The 22,993-nt window shown below is 44.0% G+C and overlaps 1 protein-coding gene across 2 annotated transcripts in view; it reads right to left on the bottom strand.

Annotated features, from left to right (window-relative positions):
• The window catches only part of LOC115151024 (neuron navigator 1), a 152,862-nt gene that overhangs the window by 42,953 nt on the left and 86,916 nt on the right, over positions 1-22,993 (bottom strand). For both annotated transcript variants that reach the window (XM_029694926.1, XM_029694927.1), the window contains 6 exons: positions 8,493-8,634; positions 5,784-6,093; positions 2,901-3,693; positions 2,103-2,546; positions 1,761-1,811; positions 1,493-1,653 (listed from right to left, as the gene is read on the bottom strand). In XM_029694926.1, coding sequence (XP_029550786.1) covers positions 1,493-1,653; positions 1,761-1,811; positions 2,103-2,546; positions 2,901-3,693; positions 5,784-6,093; positions 8,493-8,634 — 1,901 coding nt within the window. The remainder of the gene's footprint in view (positions 1-1,492; positions 1,654-1,760; positions 1,812-2,102; positions 2,547-2,900; positions 3,694-5,783; positions 6,094-8,492; positions 8,635-22,993) is intronic.

The raw sequence follows: 22,993 nt of genomic DNA, 5'->3' as shown, positions 1-22,993 counted from the left end.
GCAGGTGGTGACCAGAGACCACTTCTCAGTTCCTATGCTTCCTGGCTGATGTTTTGGTCACTTTTGAATGCTGGCGATGCTTTCACTCTAGTGGTAGCATGAGACGGAGTCTACAACCCACACAAGTGGCTCAGGAATTGCAGCTCATCCAGGATGGCACATCAATACGAGCTGTGGCAAGAAGGTTTGCTGTGTCTGTCAGCGTAGTGTCCAGAGCATGGAGGCGCTACCAGGAGACAGGCCAGTACATCAGGAGACGTGGAGGAGGCCGTAGGAGGGCAACAACCCAGCAGCAGGACCGCTACCTCCGCCTTTGTGCAAGGAGGAGCAGGAAAAGCACTGCCAGAGCCCTGCAAAATGACCTCCAGCAGGCCACAAATGTGCATGTGTCTGCTCAACCGGTCAGAAACAGACACCATGAGGGTGGTATGAGGGCCCGACATCCACAGGTGGGGGTTGTGCTTACAGCCCAACACCGTGCAGGACGTTTGGCATTTTTCAGAGAACACCAAGATTGGCAAATTTGCCACTGGCGCCCTGTGCTCTTCACAGATGAAAGCAGGTTCACACTGAGCACGTGACAGACGTGACAGAGTCTGGAGATGCCGTGGAGAACGTTCTGCTGCCTGCAACATCCTCCAGCATGACCGGTTTGGCGGTGTGTCAGTCATGGTGTGGGGTGGCATTTCTTTGGGGGGCCGCACAGCCCTCCATGTGCTCGCCAGAGGTAGCCTGACTGCCATTAGGTACCGAGATGAGATCCTCAGACCCCTTATGAGACCATATGCTGGTGCGGTTGGCCCTGTGTTACTCCTAATGCAAGACAATGCTAGACCTCATGTGGCTGGAGTGTGTCAGCAGTTCCTGCAAGAGGAAGGCATTGATGCTATGGACAGGCCCGACCGTTCCCCAGACCTGAATCCAATTGAGCACATCTGGGACATCATGTCTCGCTCCATCCACCAACGCCACGTTGCACCACTGACTGTCCAGGAGTTGGCGGATGCTCTAGTCCAGGTCTGGGAGGAGATCCCTCAGGAGACCATCCGCCACCTCATCAGGAGCATGCCCAGGCGTTGTAGGGAGGTCATACAGGCACGTGGAGGCCACACACACTACTGAGCCTCATTTTGACTTGTTTTAAGGACATTACATCAAAGTTGGATCAGCATGTAGTGTGGTTTTCCACTTTAATTTTGAGTGTGACTCCAAATCCAGACCTCCATGGGTTGATAAATTGGATTTCCATTGATTATTTTTGTGTGATTTTGTTGTCAGCACATTCAACTATGTAAAGAAAAAAGTATTTAATAAGATTATTTCTTTCATTCAGATCTAGGACGTGTTGTTTAAGTGTTCCCTTTATTTTTTGAGCAGTATATAAATACAAACCAGCAGGAGGATGTGTCTTAATGAGAGTTTAGAGTTAGACAGAGTTTGTCAGTCAGTCAGCTGGAGGACAGTTGATGAACAGAAGAAGACTGAGACTCACCCACGTTAGTGAGCACGGCCTTGCCAGAGGAAAGATGGGGCATGTGGGTGGGAGAAGGCAGCTGAGGGGGGCTCTCGCTCTCTGTCAGGCTCACTGCCGTGTGGGAATGACGCCTCTCCTTCCCCTCCGACTGACCCTCAGACGGACCAGAGCTGTAGCGACTGGAGCAGGACAATTAAGAGAGCAACAATTAAACATGTGCCTCAGACGATTAGAATACTACATCATTTGATAGAGCAAATGTGGCGGGAAACTATGACAAACTTACTTGACATACCCTAATCCTTTCTTAGGTAAGGTGTTCCTGTCCGTTTGCAAACTGGTAGAGAAAGAACACAAAGACACCAAATTTTACCTTTTCTGCTATCAAACAATCCATGATAAAACAGTGTTAAACCTGTAGATATTTTTTTTCAATCACAGGATCTCTTGCTATTAATAATATCTCTGTTGCAGTAGAAAGAAGGTAGCGTTGTTTGATCATTCTATGTTGCTACATACAGATACTGACTGCTGCGCTAGTGAGACTGGTGAAGACATCCCCCACAAGCAGGGTGTTACCTAACCCATGCCACCCCATCATCAGGGTGTTGCTCCGGTCGAGACCCACCTGTCTGGTAGATTGAGGGAGGTCCTGCTCCCAGCAACCCAGGTCCCTGTGCCCCTCATCTCCTCCCTATCCCTGTCCTTGTCTCGGGACTCTGCCCGGATATATCCTCCACTGGTAGGAACACTCATGGTGAGGGGCAGGGACTCCATGCTGCGGTGCAGGCCAGACAGTTTGGGGTACAGCAGCGGAGAGCCCCCCAGGGATAGGGTCTGGCTGGGGTAGCAGCTGGGGGAGTCCAAGTGCAGGACGGGGGCTGGGCTAGGGGTGAGGCCCCGGGGGGCCGGGCTGCGTGACCCAGACCCGGCCAGGTCCTGGAGCTTAGAGTAAGGGGGCACTTTGGGAGGGAGGTCCTGGATGGTCACGCATGAGTCCAGGCTGTTGGAGTTGACCTTGTCAAGGTGGGCAATGCTGGGCGGCCGACCCAGAGACTTGCAGCTCAGCATCCTATGAATTAGACACGAGACACAGAATGTCAGATCCAGCACCATACAGCACCGGGACGGATCCAGAGACCCTACTGGGCTGGTCCTGTTCTAAGACATGAGTGAAAACACAGCAATACTTGTTTTATTGCTTTGTTGTTCTTTTATGTCTATTTTAAGTGGTTAAGAAAACATTACACAGCAACTCTTCATAAAATGACAGCTGAACAAACTGAGTCGATACTAACACATGACTACATAGCTCATCATGACTACATGATTCTATAAACACCATACCACAGCAAAGGAAGTACTATTATTTTAACGTGCTGTAGGACTTGAACAGTGTGATAATGTATCACGATGGTGAATTTACCTCTGACTGGTGGGCGAGGAGAGCTCGGGGTATTTGCTGCTACTGGCCCTCCGCAGTCCCTGCAGTTTGGTGCTGGCCTCCCCAGTAGAATCCCCCTGACAGTCTTCCATCTTCAGGGAGCCACACAGGGAGTCCATATCAGACGCCACTGCCTTGGCCTTAGCTCTCTCCTTCTCCTTCTCCCGGTCTGTCTGGTTGACAGGGCCTGTGCTCCCTCCTCGACTGGCCCCCTTAGTGCTTCCACTTCCGAGCTCTTTCCTCTTGGAGCCAGGGCAGGCCATGGAGACAGGCTTCAGGCTCAGCAGGCCGGGGTCGATGCTGCTGCTTGCAGGCCGGGCCGACCCAGGGCGGCCGATCAGGCTGAGGGTGCTGGACTTGGCAGGGCGCGGCAGGCTTCGGTACTGGAGGCTGTTACGGGCGTTGGGCCCCAGGAAGCCCCCCTCCTCACTGCCTGTGGCGTCAAAGCTGTTCTTACGCCCCCCTTTTCCTCCCCCTCCTACTCCCATCGGCTTCACAGGGATGCCAGAGGACTTGGGAATCTTGCCCACGGTGGCAGAGCCACTAGAGATGGTGCTGCCCCCCGCTGTCATGACGGTGGCAGTGCCGGTAGTCGGGGACTTCTTGTAGCCGAACGAGGCCCCGGCGGAAGGCTTGACCAGGCCTGACGGGGGCTTTCGGTGTTCCCGGTGCTCCGGGAGGTGTTCTCTCCCGGCGTCGGAACGGGAGCGCTGCAGCCCAGCAGCCTTCACAGACATCTTGGTCTTGTCCACCGCCTTGTGGTCGCTCTTTGGTGCTGCAGTCATAGAGATAGATAAATATAGAGTTTAGATGAGATTACATTACAGAGTAATTATCTGTCGCCTAGCAAGCTGTGATAATGAGTGCAGCTGAATGTGAACCTACCCAAAAATATCAAAAGAGTGAAAGCATCAGTGAACTGACTGGATGTCGATGACACCACTGTGACTAATGTTGGATGAATCAGAGGAATCAGTCAGACTGGAGTCATGAATGACCAGAATCATACAATATGGCTAAATGGCTAAATTTGGTCACATGGAAACAGCTGCATATAACTCGTGTTATTAGAGGAGAGTCAACTTATAAGCAAGAAACATCTGTATTTACTTACAGATGGTTTATATGAAGAGGTCGAGTCACCGACATACAGACACACAAATCTATCTAAGGTATTGCAGACCGGTCTGTGTGACAAACTGGGCCCTTGACCAAGAAGTGAAGAAATGCAACGCCCAATAACTTTGGCGACCCGGCCAAAATGAGGGAAAAGGGGAATAAAATGGGTTGTTTTTATTAACGGCACTCTGTGGATTGTGCATTCACATTATTCTGGCAACTTGTCATGGACAAGTTACTCAAATTGACATGCTTAATGCTTTTCAGAATATAAGTACATAAATTATTGCTCTTGTATCACAGGCGCATGAGGTAACAGTTCATGTCACTCAGTCAGGGAAAGGGAGAAATGGAGATAGCGAGTGGACAAAGCAAACACTAGCAAAATAGCTCCCAGTCTTTCCCACGTATAAAAGCCTCACTTGGCGGCCATCATTGGAATTCAAGACGCAATCAGACATGTAGAGCAGCATAAATGATTGGAGGGGGGGGTTAAAAACAAAATACTCTGTGTATCAATATCTTAAGACTCCATTTTCATCCCAGAGAATGATGCCAGGAAACATAATGGATCCTTAGAACCTCCTTAAAAATCAGCCATATTAAACCAGCTAAATAAGTAGTAGAGGGCAATGGAATAAATTGCATCAGTCAGGAAATTTTACTGCAGTTTGAATGTTTCTCTTATCGTTCAATCATGTATATCGCGTGGGATGAAAAAACACCAAACACAACATTATTGCTGTGACCAGACGGATGAGTCACTACACAGCATTGTAATCTGCTGCATGCCATTACTAAAAAAGAAAGTTTCCATTAAACTAGCTTTAGGATTGGATAGAAAGGTAACACACTACAGTGCACACTCTTCCTACGTCTCACTCTGAAAATATTTATTTCATCAAAACTATGAATCAGTTATTGCTGCCTCAATAGCAGCAGTCATATAGCAGCGGATCCAGTCTTAAAAGACACCATTCATTAAGATATGCACAAACACACACTGGTCATTTGAAATGCCATGCTGCACTGTACCGTGTTTGTTGCTGTTTAAACGTCATTTTTCCACTGATACTGCCCATGAAGGTTCATTAAATATCCATAGTCTTCAAATTCAGGTAAAGCAAAAATATGAAAATATGTTCAAAACCTGAAAATGCTTCAAGGACAGTGATTCTCTGAAGTAAGTTTGTTTTTGACAAGACACATAGGAAGATGAACCAAGAGGGAAATCCACAAAGATGAGCCCAGTTCTGCATGGAACACACTGTACAGTATCATTTCTTCTCAGTGTTCCTGTACAGTACTACAACCAATCAAACTCTGGCACAGAGAGCCAGAGTGCCTTGTTACATTTCAGTTGATATCAAGCAGATATCCGCTGGCTGTGGCTACTCTCCAAACAGACTTGGTTGTTCATGTGTTATCCATTTAGGGGAGGTTATGGATGACAAGGATATCTTGCAAAACAAGTTAACAATCATGTTTTCTCCCCATGTTTCCTGGCCATTTATACATCTACTTTAACACACACTCTTTATTAACGCATGAAGTAAAAACCCTTATAGTCTTTCCTGTATAGCACTCACTTGGAATAATGATGGGATACTTAATCATCAAACTGCTAAGTTACTTCCAACTCAACAGGACCCCCCAAAAATGTGTTTAATGTATAGAGAACTGTGTGGATGTCAGTGTGAGAGGTAGGTCAGAGAGAGAGAGAGAAAACAAATGATCCAATCTCACCTGCCACTTTCAGGACGCTCTGAGAGGTGTGCGTGATGGGTGAGGTCACGCCCACAGGGGGGTTGCGTCCCTTTTTAAAGTTCCCTGGCTGACCCAGGCTCTGGGGCTTCCTCAGTTCCCCCTTGACCCCCGCGTCCTCACTAGCACCCTCCATGGGTCTGGAGGACTTCCTCCACTTGCTGGGGGTCTCGGTTTTGAGGCTCCCTGTCTCGTAGCTGCTCCCGTCCATCTTGTGTGCAGCCTTGGCATCCTCGCTGTACCAGGACAGGCCACTCTCCACCAGGGAGCGCTTCTCAGCATCGGTGCGGAGCTGCATGAGGACAGGGACATAACCATCAACATGCGGTACTTTGCAAATGGAAGTATTTGTTTTATTGATATGGTCACAACACAGGAGGTTGGTGGCACCTTAATTGGGGAGAACGGGTGGTAATGGCTGGAGTGGAATTGGTGGAATGGTATCCTATACAACAAACACATGGTTTCCAGGTGATTGATGCCATTCCATTTGCTCCGTTCCAGCCATTATTATGAGCCGTCCTCCCCTCAGCAACCTCTACTGGATCACAATGGGAAACACAGGGTTAGTCAATTCCATGTCAGTTTGGTCAAGAAGATTCATCGAAATTCAGATTTATGAATTGTAAAGTGCCATTTATTCATTTATTTTTAAATTAAATTGAATATTTGGGGTAATGCGAGAGACACCCAGGTTTATGTGTGTGTGTGTGTGTGTGTGTGTGTGTGTGTGTGTGTGTGTGTGTGTGTGTGTGTGTGTGTGTGTGTGTGTGTGTGTGTGTGTGTGTGTGTGTGTGTGTGATTGTGTTTGTTATCTGTGGAAGACACTCAGTAATCTCTGCTGTTCCATCTGAGTGTCTGTCTGCATTCCAGAGGGAGAGCATGTGGAAGGAACGGATAAACCTATACTATATAACACCAGAGATTTACTGGTGTCACTATGTTTCAGAGACTTTCACCCCAGTAGTCATTTTAACTAGAAAGGATGCATCATGGCTCATGTGTTCTCTTGAATCCCACTAATGTTGGTGTGTCATGGATGATCAGAGTTTTGACTTGGCATTTTCAAGGAACATTATAGTACATACTCGTGACATGCATTTTGGGTGACGCGCTACATGAAAGCTTGGTAAGTCTGGGCTGATTTACTATGTTCCAAACGCATCCAGTTTTTCAATGCCCTCCTCTTTCTAAGCGGGGGAAATAACTGGCTCGTCTGCAGGCTGCAACCCTGTTACATAAGGACTACTGTTTCATCGTATGCGGGGCAGGCACATTATTAACTGCCCAATTAAACTAGAACCAACAGAGGATAATTCACTGTGACTTTTCCTTACGATAATATTCTGCACAGTGGGCAAGGCTGGGGGTGGCCAAAACAATATAGTACCGTGCTGTAGGGCACAACTACTGAGTCACCTCAGCTATTCTCTTCGGTAAGCACCACCAAACTCATTCATCAAAACAACATGGACACAATGCTGTTTCACCTAATCCGTCCCTCTGCTGAAGTCTTTGTTAATACAAGGTTGACACTGCTTTAGCGTATAAGTAACTACAGGATGCAACCAACCAAGCCATGACAGGGAAATACTGTAGTAAGCCATCATCCAAAAATATTGCCACAGAAAAAAACAAAAGATCTTGTTTGTTTCTAGACAGGTGCTACACTGGAAAATGTACTGTAGGTCTACTGTATGTAGCTGATTCGAGAATTGGGCACAGTGTGTCTTGGCAGCGCACCTTATAATGTAATAGAGTCACAGATGGCTCAGTCAGCTATACTAATCCCCATGCTTCATCAATATGCTCTCTGTTGGACGAGAACAGAAGAAAGACGCAGTGTTGCCACAGTAACACCAGAAGTGACAAGCCGTCTGAGAAGCATTTTTCACCTGTGGATAAAGTGAGAACCTCTATACTTACCACGCCAATGAAGAATGAAATATGTACAGTATTCTCAAAACGTAATTGATTACTGAAAGTTGACATTGATCATTTGTGGTGTGAGGATTCGTGAAGGGGTTTCTAAAGGGCTATTTGAAGTGCCTGATGGAGCAATAGCAGTGGGTGTGTTTCCCCCTGAGATGTCACCTACCAAAAGTGGGTCAACTATCTACAAAATGTATTTTAAAATCCAGTTCAGATTTCCACTGACTGTAAGTTGGATGCATGATGTTGCAGTGTTAAATGAAATGCAAAATATCACTTTGATTTGAAATGAGTGGGTAATGGGGCAAACCGTTGCAGTAAACAACTTTGAGTGGTGCACAATGACACATCATCTTAATCCATTTCGGATGGAATGACATTGCAGTGTCTGTCGTGTGAACTGCTTCTTTGGGACCCAAATGATTCAGGCAGATTTGGCACGCTTCTGCAGAGGGTGAATAACAGACGCAGGCAGGCAGGCAGGGGGACAGTGAGACGGGGAAATGGGTGCAGTGTCAGTCTGAAATACTGACTTAAACTTTTGAGGACAAAGGACTTACCTAACTGTGTTCTTCCAGAACTTAAAACAGAAAAAGTGGTTCCCTTAAATCTATTAGAGTATGCTTTTCTCAAAATACCAGTATCTGCTTACTGTGTGTGTGTGTGTGTGTGTGTGCAGATAGTACGGCTACATTGTCTGTAAACAGAAGTACATAAACATAGCTGAGGCTGTTGTGATTGAATGTGGCCTTTACTCACCATGACAGAGGAGTTGCGTCTGGATCCGAGGGGCGTGGTGGGCAGGGAGTTGAGGGAGGAGCTTGCGTTGAACTCCTCAGAGCTGAGGTTGTCTACAGAGCCATCGCTGAGCCCACTGCTGATGGAGCTGCTCTCATCCCAACTGCAGCAAAGAAGGGGTCAAAAGGTTATAATAAAGCAGAGCATGGGACTGTAGAAAGGAATAGTTACTGTGTATTAACAGTTACAAAGCTATCTAACAGTAACTGTGTAGTTACAGAGGAGGTTGTCGAAGGAGAAGACAAAGGTAGGCCTAAATTGGCAACAGCTTTGACATGTCCATCTGTCCTCCTGAAGGGATATCATGGTAACTGCCAGCGGAGGCAGGGATCTCTAGCTACAAGCTGTTTTATCAGGCAAGGGATGTCTAAGTTACACAACAGAGCTGCTTTGATTCTAACAACACAACTCTCTTTACTCTCTCATGTGCAACACATCCTCTTAGTAACAAACTACAGCTCCATGAGTGGCACTTCGACTGAAGTTTCCTCAGCACGGGACGTGTCTGTTAAATCAAGTTGACTGGTCGAGGCCGAGGGCGGCAGTGGGTTGACAGGCAGCTCAGGGTCAAGGAGCTGGGATGGCGTGTTCCAAGGAGCGATAGAACAAGGGAGCAGGGGAATTAGAGGAGAAGGGGAAATCACAATGACAGCTGCCTGAGGGTCAGGGCTGCCACCCAGCTGCCCGTCTGTCTGGCCTGGTTCACCCTGGGACATATACTAATGGAGAGGCCCCTACTTGAGAGGAGGGAGGGAGGGACACGGATGACCAGTCACAGTGTGGCACTGTAGCCCAAAAATATGCTTCTGGCTCGCAAGAGAGCAAATAAATTCACAGACCAAATGCATCCTCTGAATACATTTGAATAGGAGTTAATTTGAATCTCACATGCCAAATATACACATCATTGCATGCAATTTAATTTCAGGAGGGGTGGAGTATGTAGTCGAGAGGATTATTGTCACGTAAGGTTCAGAACAGGACAAAACAGTGTCGAATTTAAAGCAGAGTCTTTTGAAATGGAGAGAAGGGGTTGTGAAGACAGCTTTGTATGCCTTTATGGTTTCAATAGAAACATCTCCAGAGTGCTGTAATGTTAAGTACTTCTTAGATTTACATAATTATTATGCTACCTCTCATTAGTTTGACAGGGGTAAGTAGCAATCCATTTTTTATCCAGACACAAACGTGGCATAGAGAAAAGGTAGATACAGTAATAAGACCCTTGGAAAGCTGAGTCATTCCTAACTTCTCTTCCCTTTCTGTGCTGCCCCACTGACTTGAAATTGCTCTTTGTGGGTTTCTACTCTGCAATTAGCAAGGCGATGGAACATGGAATAGTATACGTTAAAAAAAACACAGGGAGAAAAAAATGGCCCATAAAAAGCCTGAAGCAGAGGAGGCAATTGGACTTAAAGGAATACAGTGCATTTGGAAAGTATTCAGACCCCAAACTTTTTCCACATTTTGTTACATTACAGCCTTATTCCAAAAGGGATTACATAATTTTTCCCTCATCAATCTCCTCATCAAAATAACCCATAATGACAAAGCGAAAACAGGTTTTTCGAAAAAAAAATTTAAATGTATAAAAAAATATATTTAAAAAAATATTCAGACCCTTTGCTATGAGACTCGAAATTGAGCACAGGTGCATCCTGTTTCCATTGATCATCCTTGAGATGTTTCTACAACTTGTCATTATGGGGTATTGTGTGTAGATTGATGAGGGAAAAAAACGATTTAAACTGTAACGTATCTACTTCATCTAGTTCCCCAGAGTCAGATGAACTCGTGGATATCATTTGTATGTCTCTGTGTCCAATATGAAGGAAGTCAGAAGGTAGTTTCGCGAGCCAATGCTAACTAGCATTAGCGCAATGACTGGAAGTCTATGGGTATCGGCTAGTATGCTGGGGAAGTACAAAGGGCCTCATTGCCAAAATCCCGAAGGATCCCTTTAAATCACATGGCTATGGAGGAGTGTGTCCAAAAAAGGGCATTGGTTGAGACCAAGAATCTAACAGTCACTGGAATACTTCACTATATCATTTTGCTCTTTGAAAAGAACTGCTACCATAAATGTACATCATAATCATAACAGGAGAAAGTATATGACATGTTGTTGTCAGCCACAAAAATCAACTAAAGTGTACTAATCGTGCATTTCTCAGAAGCGCCAATAACCCTAAGTGGTTAATTCAATCAACAAAGTAGTTCATTTATTTCCTATCCGTTAACAGTTAGAGACAAAACAGACTCTCCATCAAACACACACAGAACTGTTGGCCAACACAGAGACAGGGTGTTGAGTGATGTTTTAATTTGCGGTTGTGGAGCTAAGAGCTTTAAGACTGATCTTTTGCTGGACTGCAGTGCTCTCCGTAGGTGGTTGTCAAACACAACCCCCTCAGGATAGTTCGGTATTTTGGCAATGAAGGCAATTTTGGCTCTTTATCTACTTCCCCAGGGTCAGATGAACTCGTGGATACCATTTCTATGTGTCCGAGTGCAGTTTGAAGGAAGTTGCTAACTAGCGTTAATGAAATTGCTAACTAAAAACTAAAAACGGCATCCACGAGTTCATCTGACTTTGGGGAAGTAGATAAAGGCCACATCCCGAACTATACCTTTAAATAAGTCCTGTACCCCCACAGAAAGTAGTGCCAATTATCAGTTAATATCCTTTCCAAAACTCTTAATATCCTTTTAATCTAATTTCAAGACTTGTACAAATGCATCCCTCTGACCTATTAGCCACATGTCTAGTCGGCATTGAGAAAAGAGATATCAAAGATTGCAAGATTGGGAGTTAATATATTTAATGCTAAGCAGAGTTTTGTGATGTGCGAAGGTTGAAATGGACTTCTTGGTCTACGAACTTTATAAAGAGGACTGAGGTAAGCCACATTTGTTGACACTCTAAGCAACAATGCTATAAACATTTAGTAGTCCGTGGTAGTCTTTTAACAACCACAAACCAGCAGGGATTTTATCACGAGGACTAGGAAGAACAGCAGGGATGTTAGCTCACAGTAACACTAACACACTTGGCTACATTATTTTATGAATTGTTGTCCAAGTACAGGTTCCATCTTTGATCTTACATTGGGATTAGAAAATGTTATCCTCATACACACTGGTGAAACCAGCATTTTTGGTACTTGATAAACATCACATTTTATGAGGCAGAGTATTTTTCTTCAAGGCATTCAGTGTTCTGGCATTATTAAAGTGATTAACAGATACCTCAGATATTCACATGAGTCTGGTATGTTCGATCAAGTCACACCTTAGTCAGTAGCCTTAGTCAGTAGTTTGTCCCTGGACACTCATGATGAAGTAAGACAGGGTCATTCCTTTGAATGTCCCCAAGGGGGTGACAAATCCAAGAGAGACAGGGAGGGAGTGGTTTATAGCCTATAGTCCAGGGATTATAAACTAGATTCTGCTGCAGGTCGTTTTTTTCCTTGAGTGGATGGTCAGTGGGCCGGAACATAATTACCAATAATTTGTAGACTACAAATTGACCACAAGAAGCCTAAACAGATATAATATTTGGCTAAAACATAATCATTTCAAACTTTGCTTACATACGTATACAACCACGTCGCTCTATAATGCTTGGGAATAGATTTCCAAAATAAAAATCACTTGGACCTGATTTCCTGGTGTTTTAACAGTCTTTTATGTCAAACAATGAAAATGTAAGATATATATACACACTGAACAAAAATATAAACGTAACATGTAAAGTGTTGGTCTCACGTTTCATGAGCTGAAATAAAAGATCCCATACATTTTCCACACACACAAAAAGCTTATTTCTCTCAAATTGTTCACACATTTGTTTACATCCCTGTTACTGAGCATTTCTCCATTGCCAAGATAAAGCTGTTTAAACAGCATGATCGTTACACAGGTGCACCTTGTGCTGGGGACAATAAAAGGCCACTCTAAAATGTGCAGTTGTGTCACACAACACAATGCCATAGCTGTCTCTGAGGGAGCGTGCTACTGGCATACTGACTGCAGGAATGTCCACCAGAGTTGTTGCCAGATAATTGAATGTTCATTTCTCTACCATAAACCGCCTCAAATGTTGTTCTAGAGAATTTGGCAGTATGTCCAACCGGTCTTACAACCACAGGCCACGTCTAACCACACCAGCCCAGGACCTCCACATCCGGCTTCTTCACCTGCGGGATCGTCTGAGACCAGTCACCCGGACAGCTGATTTTCTACACAAACTGTTAGAAACCATCTCAGGCTAGCTCATCTGCGTGCTCGTCGTCCTAACCATGGTTTTGACCTGGCTGAAGTTTGGCGTCGTAACTGACTTCAGTGGGAAAATGCTCACCTTCGATGGCCACTGGCACGCTGGAGAAGTATACTCTTCACGGATTAATCCCGGTTTCAACTATACCGGGCAGACGGCAGACAGTTTGTATGGCGTTGTTTGGGCAAGCGGTTTGCTGATGTCAATGTTGTGAACAAAGTGTCCCCATGGTGGCGGTAAGGTTATGGTATGGGCAGGCATAAGCTACGGACAATGAACACAGTTGCATTTTTCCCAAGGTAATTTGAATGCTCAGAGATACTATGACAAGATCCTGAGGCCCATTGTCGTGCCATTCATCACCATCACCTCACGTTTCAGCATAATAATGCACAGCCCCATGTCGCAAAGATCTGTACACAATTCCTGGAAGCTGAAAATGTCCCAGTTCTTCCATGACATGCATACTCACCAGACATGTCACCCATTGAGCATGTTTGGGATGCTTTGGATCGACGTGTACAACAGCATGTTTCAGTTCCCCGCCAATATCCAGCAACTTCGTGCAGCCATTGAAGGACAACATTCCACAGGCCACAATCAACAGCCTGAACAACTCTATGTGAAGGACATGTGTCGTGCTGTATGAGGCAAATGGTGGTCACACCAGATACTGACTGGTTTTCTGATCCATGCCCCTAACTCTTTTTTTTTTAAAGGTATCTGTGACCAATAGATGCATATGTGTATTCCCATTCATGTCAAATCCATAGATTAGGGCCTAATGAATTTATTTAAATGGACTTATATGAACTGTAACTCAGTAAAACCTTTGAAATTGTTACATGTTGCATTTATATTTTTGTTCAGTGTATATAAAAAAAATGTGTTTCAAAATACTTGAGGGGCAAATAAAACCTTTGGCCTGTGGGCCGGCAGTTGGGGAACCCTGCCGTAGTCTGTTGATATTGCAACATGTGTCTACTTTGGAGCTTACATTTCGGAAGTGGAATTCAGACAAGGAAGGTGGGAGGAACTGAACCATGTACATACTTCATACATTGGGGTGGAAATTGGCCTTTTGTTTTCAGTGGCACTGCTCCAAGCTTACTGGCTGATTTATGCGTTAGTGCTATTATTTGAATTTCTGTCTCTGAGAAAATGTTTAGGTTCGAACGATTGAGAGAGGGGTTGTGTGGTGGGGGAAGAGGGAAAAATATGATCTACATTCTACACTCCTCCCTGGTGGAGCACAAACTGGGACCAGCTGTGTGCAACAAGATGACTCTTACTTATTGGACCCCAAAGCATGTCATTGTGTAAAGTACTGTAGATCTGCATGGCTACAAGACCATCTGACTGCTAGCAGACAACTTTCTTCATAATGTAGAGACACTAAACCTAACAATGACTCCACTTGATTCAATCAATCACAATAGATGATATTATTGTGCAGAGAAATGTGATGGAAGCACAATAAAAGCCTGTTTGAGCTATAATGATTTATTTAAATTGTATTCATACAGCCGTGGCTACAGAAACAAACAGCTTAATTGATCATACAGAGAAAGACAAACGCTACCTTGAGACTTTGATGTCATTCCTACCAGGCTAATAAGTGTCCCATTTGGATAAGCATCCAGTCATCACACCTAATAAAACAACATGGTACTTTCTCCACACACACCCGCAGGGACACAGGCCATCTGACCAGGTTTAAAACCACTATTGGAGTGTCCCACTTTTGATATGATTGTGATATGACCTTGATGAAGTTCTTGACAAAGACGTTGTATAAAATGTATTATTTATAACAATTTATGACTGCCTTAATTTAAAAAAAGCTAATTAACACTCATCCATCTTATTTGGAAGGCCAAACACCAGTCTACATTATTAGAGACCAGCTGCCACTGATGTTATCCAATTATAGCTGACGCTTTGATTTACCAGTTAGTTACTTGTAGAACTTAAAGGCCGGATGCAGGGACCAAGGTAGCCAGTCATGATTAAAGAGACAATTTTAACGTTTGACACAGTGAAAACATACTAGCTTTGTAAAGCAGACATACACACAAACATGTGGGACATGTCACCCTATAGATATTACGCGGTAGTAAAAGGGCCATCGACCATTCATGGTTAAGTCTTCACACAATACAGTACGCAGCAACCAGACCTGTGCCAAATACTTTCAAATACATTAGCTGTGCTTGATTTAGTTTGCCCAGTATATATAGAACTGATGGAATTGTCCCAAAAGTGAAAACTCCAAGCTAAATCAAGCGCACCTCCAATACTTTCAACAGTATCTGTGTCCCTGGTCTGGTGACCAACTATGACTGGGAGAAAGGAAGGCAGACAGCACAGCTAGGCAAAAAATATAGTTTGTGACTCTTGGGAGCGAATACCTGTGGCTGAACGCTCAAGGAATCTTCAATTACCCAGATAGCTGTGGTACTGTTGCCGCAATTCCATCACGGAGGGTTCTCTTTTAACCAATCCCATAATTGCTTGTGACAAACAAGTGCCAAGACCCTATCTAACAAGACCTCAGTGTTTGCCAAAGTATAAAGCTTTGCTTGATAAGCAAAATGTTGAGTCACTCTGCTGTAGCTCCATTTGAACAATGAACCCCCAGGTAGCCTAGAGAGAGAGATACATTACTTTTTTTAAATAAATAACTGAAAATGTCAGTATTTTGATTATATAGCCTATAAGCTAGTAATTGTAGCCAAACACTATTACATTAGCCAGTAAAAAGTATCAAGATGTTCCCATAGGAACGCTGCTGTCGATATATAAAACAAACGGATGATGGATCTATTCTTTTCAACATCAACACTTGAAACTCTACATTTTAGTTAATTGATTTCTATAAAATAATGACATTCACTTTTTTTTAAGAAGAACAAAAATACATTATTTAAGAGGCTTTTCAATGTTTTTTTTTTTATTGAATTAAAAATGTTACAGTAGCTAGCCTCATTTTCATCGTTTCAATCCGGTAAACTACAATGTTAACGTTACATTCTAAGCAATTTCGTTGTTCAACTCTTGAGTGAACAGAACTATTTTCAAACTCCACGTGTTCACTGCATTCGGAATCATTTACAGAGCTACAATACATTGTCTTGACAGTGATACACGCTGATCAGTCCCGCTGCAGATCTCTGCTTTAGTGCTTACCTTGGACTCGGAGTAAAACGTATCGTCTTTTTCGCACAGGGCGCCGTCCGCTGGCGCTGCCGCATTGGCGGCACTTTCCCAATTAGCACACGTCCGCTCATATTCGCGCAATTCTGACATCAACGAGCATTTTTACAATTATTTCCCGTAGTATCCATGTAGCCGCAAGGAACGCTCCATTCAAATTCTGATATTCACTGCAACAACCTCCTATTCCCTGTTCCCCCAGTAAGGACTGCGAAACGGTTAGGAAACACCCCCAAAAAGTGACCCCCCCTACTCTCCCACTCCTGATGGCTAACAGCTGTTGTTCAACTGTTCCCAAAACCGCGCATGTAACCCACATCATATCATCGACACCACCATTATAGCTACTTGAATAAACTAATTGTTCAATGACCCTGGAATTATTACCCTCTTTGGGATTATGTGGATAATATATGGAGATTACATGGCATATGACAAGATATCATGTTTAAGATGACAATGAGTTAAATGTACAGAGAAATAATAAGTAGAACATTTGCAGAATTAATCTGGAAGTTAGGGGGAACCTTGCTTTGCTGTAGGTTACATATGCCAACACTGCACCAGTTTAAAACATGCACATAGGGGATGCTATTTTTCTAATGTTCTCTCTGTATTGTTGGGAAGGGCCAATAACTAAGCGTTTCGCTGTTAGTCTACACCTGTTGTTTACAAAGCATGTGAAAAAATAAAATTGGATTGAGAAAGCTAATTAATATAACCTAACATATTCATATACTCCCTCTGGGCTGTCTCTCTTCTCTATGCTCCAACTCCTGCTAAATCGACGCATTGGAGCGGTAAGGGACACCGCCTCACTGTCTGCCTGTCTTCCAGGAGGCCAGCTTGACTGAGTGTCCTCCCTGCTTGACCTTCAGTCAGAGGACCACCGGGGAGAAGAGATGATAACATAGAGCAGCAGCTAATGTTCACTTAGACATAGACCAGTACACTACGACAATAAATACACCCATTGTGTTTCTGTAGCTAAACACAAATTGCTCCATAACCTATTCCTTTCAACTTATTTTATAACATTATTCACTTGCTGAGACCAGGGTGGAAACTAAGTCCTGGCATAGGCCGGGTAGACTAGCCTGCATTAACTCTGTGAACTGAATGATTCACAAGGCTTAGACAACCACAGCATAATCTAACCAGGACCTCCAGCAGGGCATGAGGAACCTTGGGAAATGTTATTCTGGTTCCTCCCTTCATTAGTAACAGAGCGTTCTCACCGTGATGTCATCAGGTCAGAGGAGCGTCCAACCACTCTGGGAGTTTCACTGTGTGGGCCAAGAAGGTTCCTCCCCAACCAGACCAGACCAACACAGGCCTGAAGATTCAAGGCTAATTGGTTCAATCTGAATGGCGCTGTAAATTGTCTTTGTGTAATGGATCTGTACTGGTCTGATGGTCCAATACATGGCAACGTTGAAAGAGTTGGCCCGAAGCACACACTATCAAAGGGTACTGTGTCTAATGACCAAAGGTGGTCATAGCTAGGCTCAGGAGGCAAGATGATAGATAGCGTAAAGTACACATTTTAAAAGGAAATGTCCGACTGAACGTGATGGCCTTCTCGGGGCTCATCGTCATGACATGGACCAAGCTAGCTAGATATGTACGCATACAGCCTATTTACTTTTTTTATTTTTAATTGTGACATCCTTTGAAATGTTAGACATAGAAGGAACAAGAGTATGTAAATACTATATATATATATATATCCTGATCATAGACCATCCTGACCGCTGCGTTCTCATTCTGTTCACACTTCACCTCGTCACTTCATGTATCCGTGTAGCGAATCATTTATGTAAAAACGCAAGATCAGGCTGGCTGGCGAGGCTAAGATTTATCTGCCCTGGTAGTTCCTGAGTTGGGCCAGACCAAACAGCCAGTGATCTGTTAATAACAGCTAGCATCAGCCACACAACAAGCAATGGGAAGATTTCTGTCCCGAAGAGAAAGCAAATGATATGCCCCAACCAGATGGACTGTGGTGATAATACTCAATAAAAGACTGTTGTGTCTTCCTGCATCTCCTGATACTCGTAACCTGATCTTTTGAATACAAATTATGTGGTAAACAGTCAGTTTACAGTGTCCCTGTTGCCGTTTTTCTTTATTTCAGTGAGGGACAAGCGATCCCTTTCTCACCCGTAACACCTGTAATTGAATTCAATTGAACTTAATAACGATAAGAACTGTATTTGTGCTTTAGAATTATTATGCTTAAAGTGAAAGCCATTCCCAGGAAACCAATTTCCTGCTGCCTTTGAAATGAACTACAGTATATCAGGCATTTATACAAATACTGTATACATATGCTTTACATCTCCTGTCTCCTGTTTATCTGACCAATTCAGAGTGCTGCTAAACATGCTGTCACCTATCCTATACGTAACCTTTACTAAGCTGTAACTACTAATATAGCCATTACCTACTGACCAAATGTCTTGTGTCTGAAACAACCATCCCCAAAATGTTTGCCATTCAAGAATATAGCGTTTTCGGGTGGGATGTGTACAAGCTGTTCAAACACTGATTTCCACTGTCAGTGTGAATGACTGCGATGACTGTATACTGGAGGCAACGGAGGTAACTCATAACATGTGCTGCACCCTCTTGGCTGTGGTTAACTGCTGTTGGCTGTACTGCAGCAGACAGACCAACAGGAAGCTGCTTTCATGCTCTGACCTTTCATGGCTGTGGTCTTTATCAGTAGCTGTCAGCTCTTTCTGCTGGACCAGTTGAAAGGTAAAGAGCAAAGCTCTCTGGTCGGCTTAACATTTCTGCAAATCCATGTTTGAGGTTTAGTTAAAAATGGTAGATATGCCCCTGCCTGTTATGTGTAAAAAGACAGCCATTTATTTAGTTATAAATGAGAGGGGTGGAGGGATGGAGGGAGGGAGAGGAGGACGGGGGGGCACCCTCCCTCAGAATGATTCTTAAATATTAATCCAGAATTGGCATTGGCTAAAGTAGTCCATAAAAATCTGCAAAAATATTGATAGGTGCCAGCGGAGTCTCTTCATCTACACGGTATGAAATAAGGTAGGTATCCAGAGGTTGTTGTAGAAAGCTATATCCACTTTATAATCAAGACAGGTATCCACTGCTCTTTGACAACCCCTTTGATTACCCAGTGGAACACCATTCATGCATTCAGGAAGAAACTTGAAAAGGCTTGACTCGATAACCCAGAAAATCAATCGATAATGACTACCAAGGCTAATGGTGCAATAACACAATCCTTCCAGCAGAAGGCACAATGAGCCCAGATTGAGGGAGCCTGCTATGGCATGGACAATGGCAAGGATTGGCAGGATGACTTGGGTGTCATTGCTGCATTTGTTGGCAGCTGGTGCCTGACCACTACAGTCTTTCTTGCATTGTGTACATTGTATTCTATTTGTGCACACTTTGTCCACATACTTTCATTAATCAATTTACATTCAAGAGCTTTATCATGAAAAGCGTAGAATTCCTCTGAAGTAATGCATTATAAAAGTCTCTAAGTAGGTCTCTGAGGATCAAGCTCAATGTCCACTGGCACACCCTGCTGTCCAGTCAGTTTTTCCTCATCACTTTATCCTCTTATTCAATCAGTACATGAAAAAGAGAGAATCGTACAGTTATTTTGATTTGTATTGAGCTTGACCCTGGCAAAGCTAACAGAATTGTGCTGCCATCAGCAGCAAGGCAAGGCGGCACAGGACAGTAGCTCCAGTAACACTAGCAGTAAAACAGTAATGGCTCTGAGATGCATCGGTGAGTCCATCTGAGACTGGAGCTCTGTATATCCACGTGAAAATGGACTCCCTCTGATCGTTGGGCTGGAAAACATCAGCCAGACTAGACCTCAGACAGGACAGGAGGGTTCCCTTACCAAACACCACATCACAGGGGCACACCAGGACACCTAGCCCTGATATGGTTGTAATGGAGCCTGCCTGCCGTGAGTGATGACATGACATCATGGACATGATACAGAGATGTTCACATGCCCCCAGGGCTACGGTCATCTAATTAGATACTGGTCCGTTTATCAGACATGCATGTGGAGGTGATACTGTAGTGGTGGTCTTCTTGATTCTGTCTTCTACTATTGACCCCTCCAGTGACAGAGGCATCCCATATTGCCCACAGATGTGTCATACTCTCTCTCTCTGTGTGTGTGTGTGTGTGTGTGTGTGTGTGTGTGTGTGTGTGTGTGTGTGTGTGTGTGTGTGTGTGTGTGTGTGTGTGTGTGTGTGTGTGTGTGGGAGTATGTGAGTGTGTGTGTGTCTGTGTGTGTTTCTATGTCTGTGTGTGTGTAAGGGGAGGGCCTCCTCTGTTCACATGTGGCCCCAGACCCCTCCTGGCCTCGGGGGTAGGCTTTGTAGAGTAGAGTGATCCCCTCCCTCTTCAACTTACCCCTATACATATCTACTTTTATCGATCCAGTATCCATGCACATTGTAAATATGGTACTGGAAATGACCCTGTATATACATTCTATGCATACTTACTTTAGCATGTTCTTCTTGTTTTTTATATCTTTTGTGATTTTGTTCTACGTTATTATTTTTAGTTTACATTGTTATCGATTACTACATTGTTGGGGTTAGTGTTTGCAAGTAAGGCATTTCACTGTACTTGTGCATGTGAAATTAAAACATGAAACTTGAGTCATGGCCCATAAAGGGTTGACCCCGAGCAGCGGTCCTACTAAACCGTAATCCCTGCAGGGCTTTTGGAGGGTCCGGCCAAGCAGACCCAGACCTAATCACTCTGCACATGGCTTTATGTGGGTCAGGAAAGCACTATGCTAGGCTGGTCAGGAAAGCCAAGCAGGGACTGACTGTGGAGTAGAGTCCAATGTATGCAGGAAAGGGAAATTGAAGGCAGACTGTTCCGTGCTTTGTGGACCAGTATTAGATGACTAGAGGCAAATGCTGTACTGTATGCACTCAAGTATGGGTGTGTTGATGTGCAATTTCCATTAGAATGAGCCATAGTGTAAATGGTTACACACACACACAGAGACACAGAGACACAGAGAGAGAGAGAGAGAGAGCGAGAGAGAGAGAGAGAGAGAAAGAGAGAGAGAGAGAGAGAGACAGAGAAGCTCGATTTCCTAGCATGTGCAAAGCTTTTTCACCGTTGCCATGGAAATTATATTACCAGAAGAGCAAACTGAAACGATGGATTAGCTAACATGAAGGAATCCATTCTTTGTCTTAACTCAGTAATACATAGCACGTACTTAATATGCATATCTTTGGTCAGACTCTGAATAGTGTTGTATTTTAAACAGCATTATGCATACTGTATGATAATCTAACCGAGCATGATGTTGTTCAACTTGTTCATCAGAAACAGCACCTATTATGGAAAGAGAGGGATTACATTCTAATGACCCTAACTCAAACAGAATGACCACTTGCAAGTCTTTGTGCCGTAATAATTGATAGCTGATCTGAAACCATCAAAAAGTATGTCTGCCATGGAAGGATTCAAAGGGGAGTTCTAACAATAGGTACGAGCCGCAGATATCCATTGCCTAGTCTCCCACCATACCATTTCATGTTTGGATGCACAGCAATCTTCTTAATCGGTCAATATGAAGCCCTTTCATCCTCCACACACACATAACTACACACACGTGCACGAATACACACACGCTGACTCCAGCACACTGACTCGTCAGTGGGTCAGAAGAGGAGGGTTGCCATGGCAGCGTATCCCGATCCATGTGCCGCATGATGAGAGGCGTGTTGCTGCACCAGCCTTTCCCTTCCTTTTCCCTGCACTGCTTAGAACACTGTTCAGTGCGCGCACACACACGCACGCACGCACGCACACACACACACACACACACACACACACACACACACACACACACACACAGTCCATCACACCTGTACCACCATGTTCCCACATACATTACCTCACCTTGCCGCACAGTGAAAAGAGGGGGGGCATAGATAGCCTAGTACTCAGCCTACTACAGTACCCCCATTCCACATGGTAATGTAAGCTACTCACCCTGTAGGCATCTCCATAATCGATACCTCAGCATGCAGTCAAGTGCTTTATAGCCGGTTCAGTAAACAGGGCAGAATCTGAATCCCCAAAAAATTCGGAGTCATTCGTTTTCTGTCTGAGAGTCTAAATAAGCTTTCAGTAATGCTTTGAGTTACTCAACGTCTGCCAGGAAAAGACAGTAAATCCCTTGGTTGCGATTAACAGAGAGCATTCTGGGTGGGCCTCATTTAGAGAAGTTCCATGTTTGCATGTCCTTTTTAACGCATTAGACAATTTGCTCCATCAAAGAACGAATGACAAAACAGATTATCCTCCTGTGAAACGACGGAATTGGACATGAGAAAGTAGCTATCAGGCTGAAACAGAACGCTGATGCCGCAACTCGATGGGTCTAAGGGTGTAACCGTAAATGACGGGTGAAAGCTAAATTCTACATTTGTAAAGATGGCACTGAATGGTGGGACATTTATCATTTCTCTTTCAGGTATAGCAAACCTAAACTATATTCAGTAATATCGTTATTACAGTATTGTCATTATTACAGTAATGTCATTATTACATTATTACAGTAATATCATTATTACAGTAATGTCATTATTACTCCTAACCCAATATGTGGAATATGATTCAGGGAGACCTGGTTAAAATGGCTGCCAATGTTACAATACGATACTGGTGATGGTTATCCTCCATTATTATGTGGTGTGAAGAGTGTAAATACAGAAAACTACGATTCTGTCATTATAAAGACATTATGATTCTACCATACAGATTCCAACAGATGGTACATGACCCTCCTTCCTCCAAAATGGGGCCTAGTCAGAATGTTCAGATGGAAACGTATTGTGTAGAACATACATTTTTTTCGGTCATGGGGAGTAAGCCATAGAGCCTATCAGCTCTATGCATCATATTTCTATCTAAACATTTC

This window comes from Salmo trutta, chromosome 16 (genome assembly GCF_901001165.1).
Source record: "Salmo trutta chromosome 16, fSalTru1.1, whole genome shotgun sequence".
Taxonomy (NCBI): domain Eukaryota; kingdom Metazoa; phylum Chordata; class Actinopteri; order Salmoniformes; family Salmonidae; genus Salmo; species Salmo trutta.
Note: the sequence above shows the minus strand (reverse complement) of the source record. Positions and strands in the feature narration are given on the sequence as shown.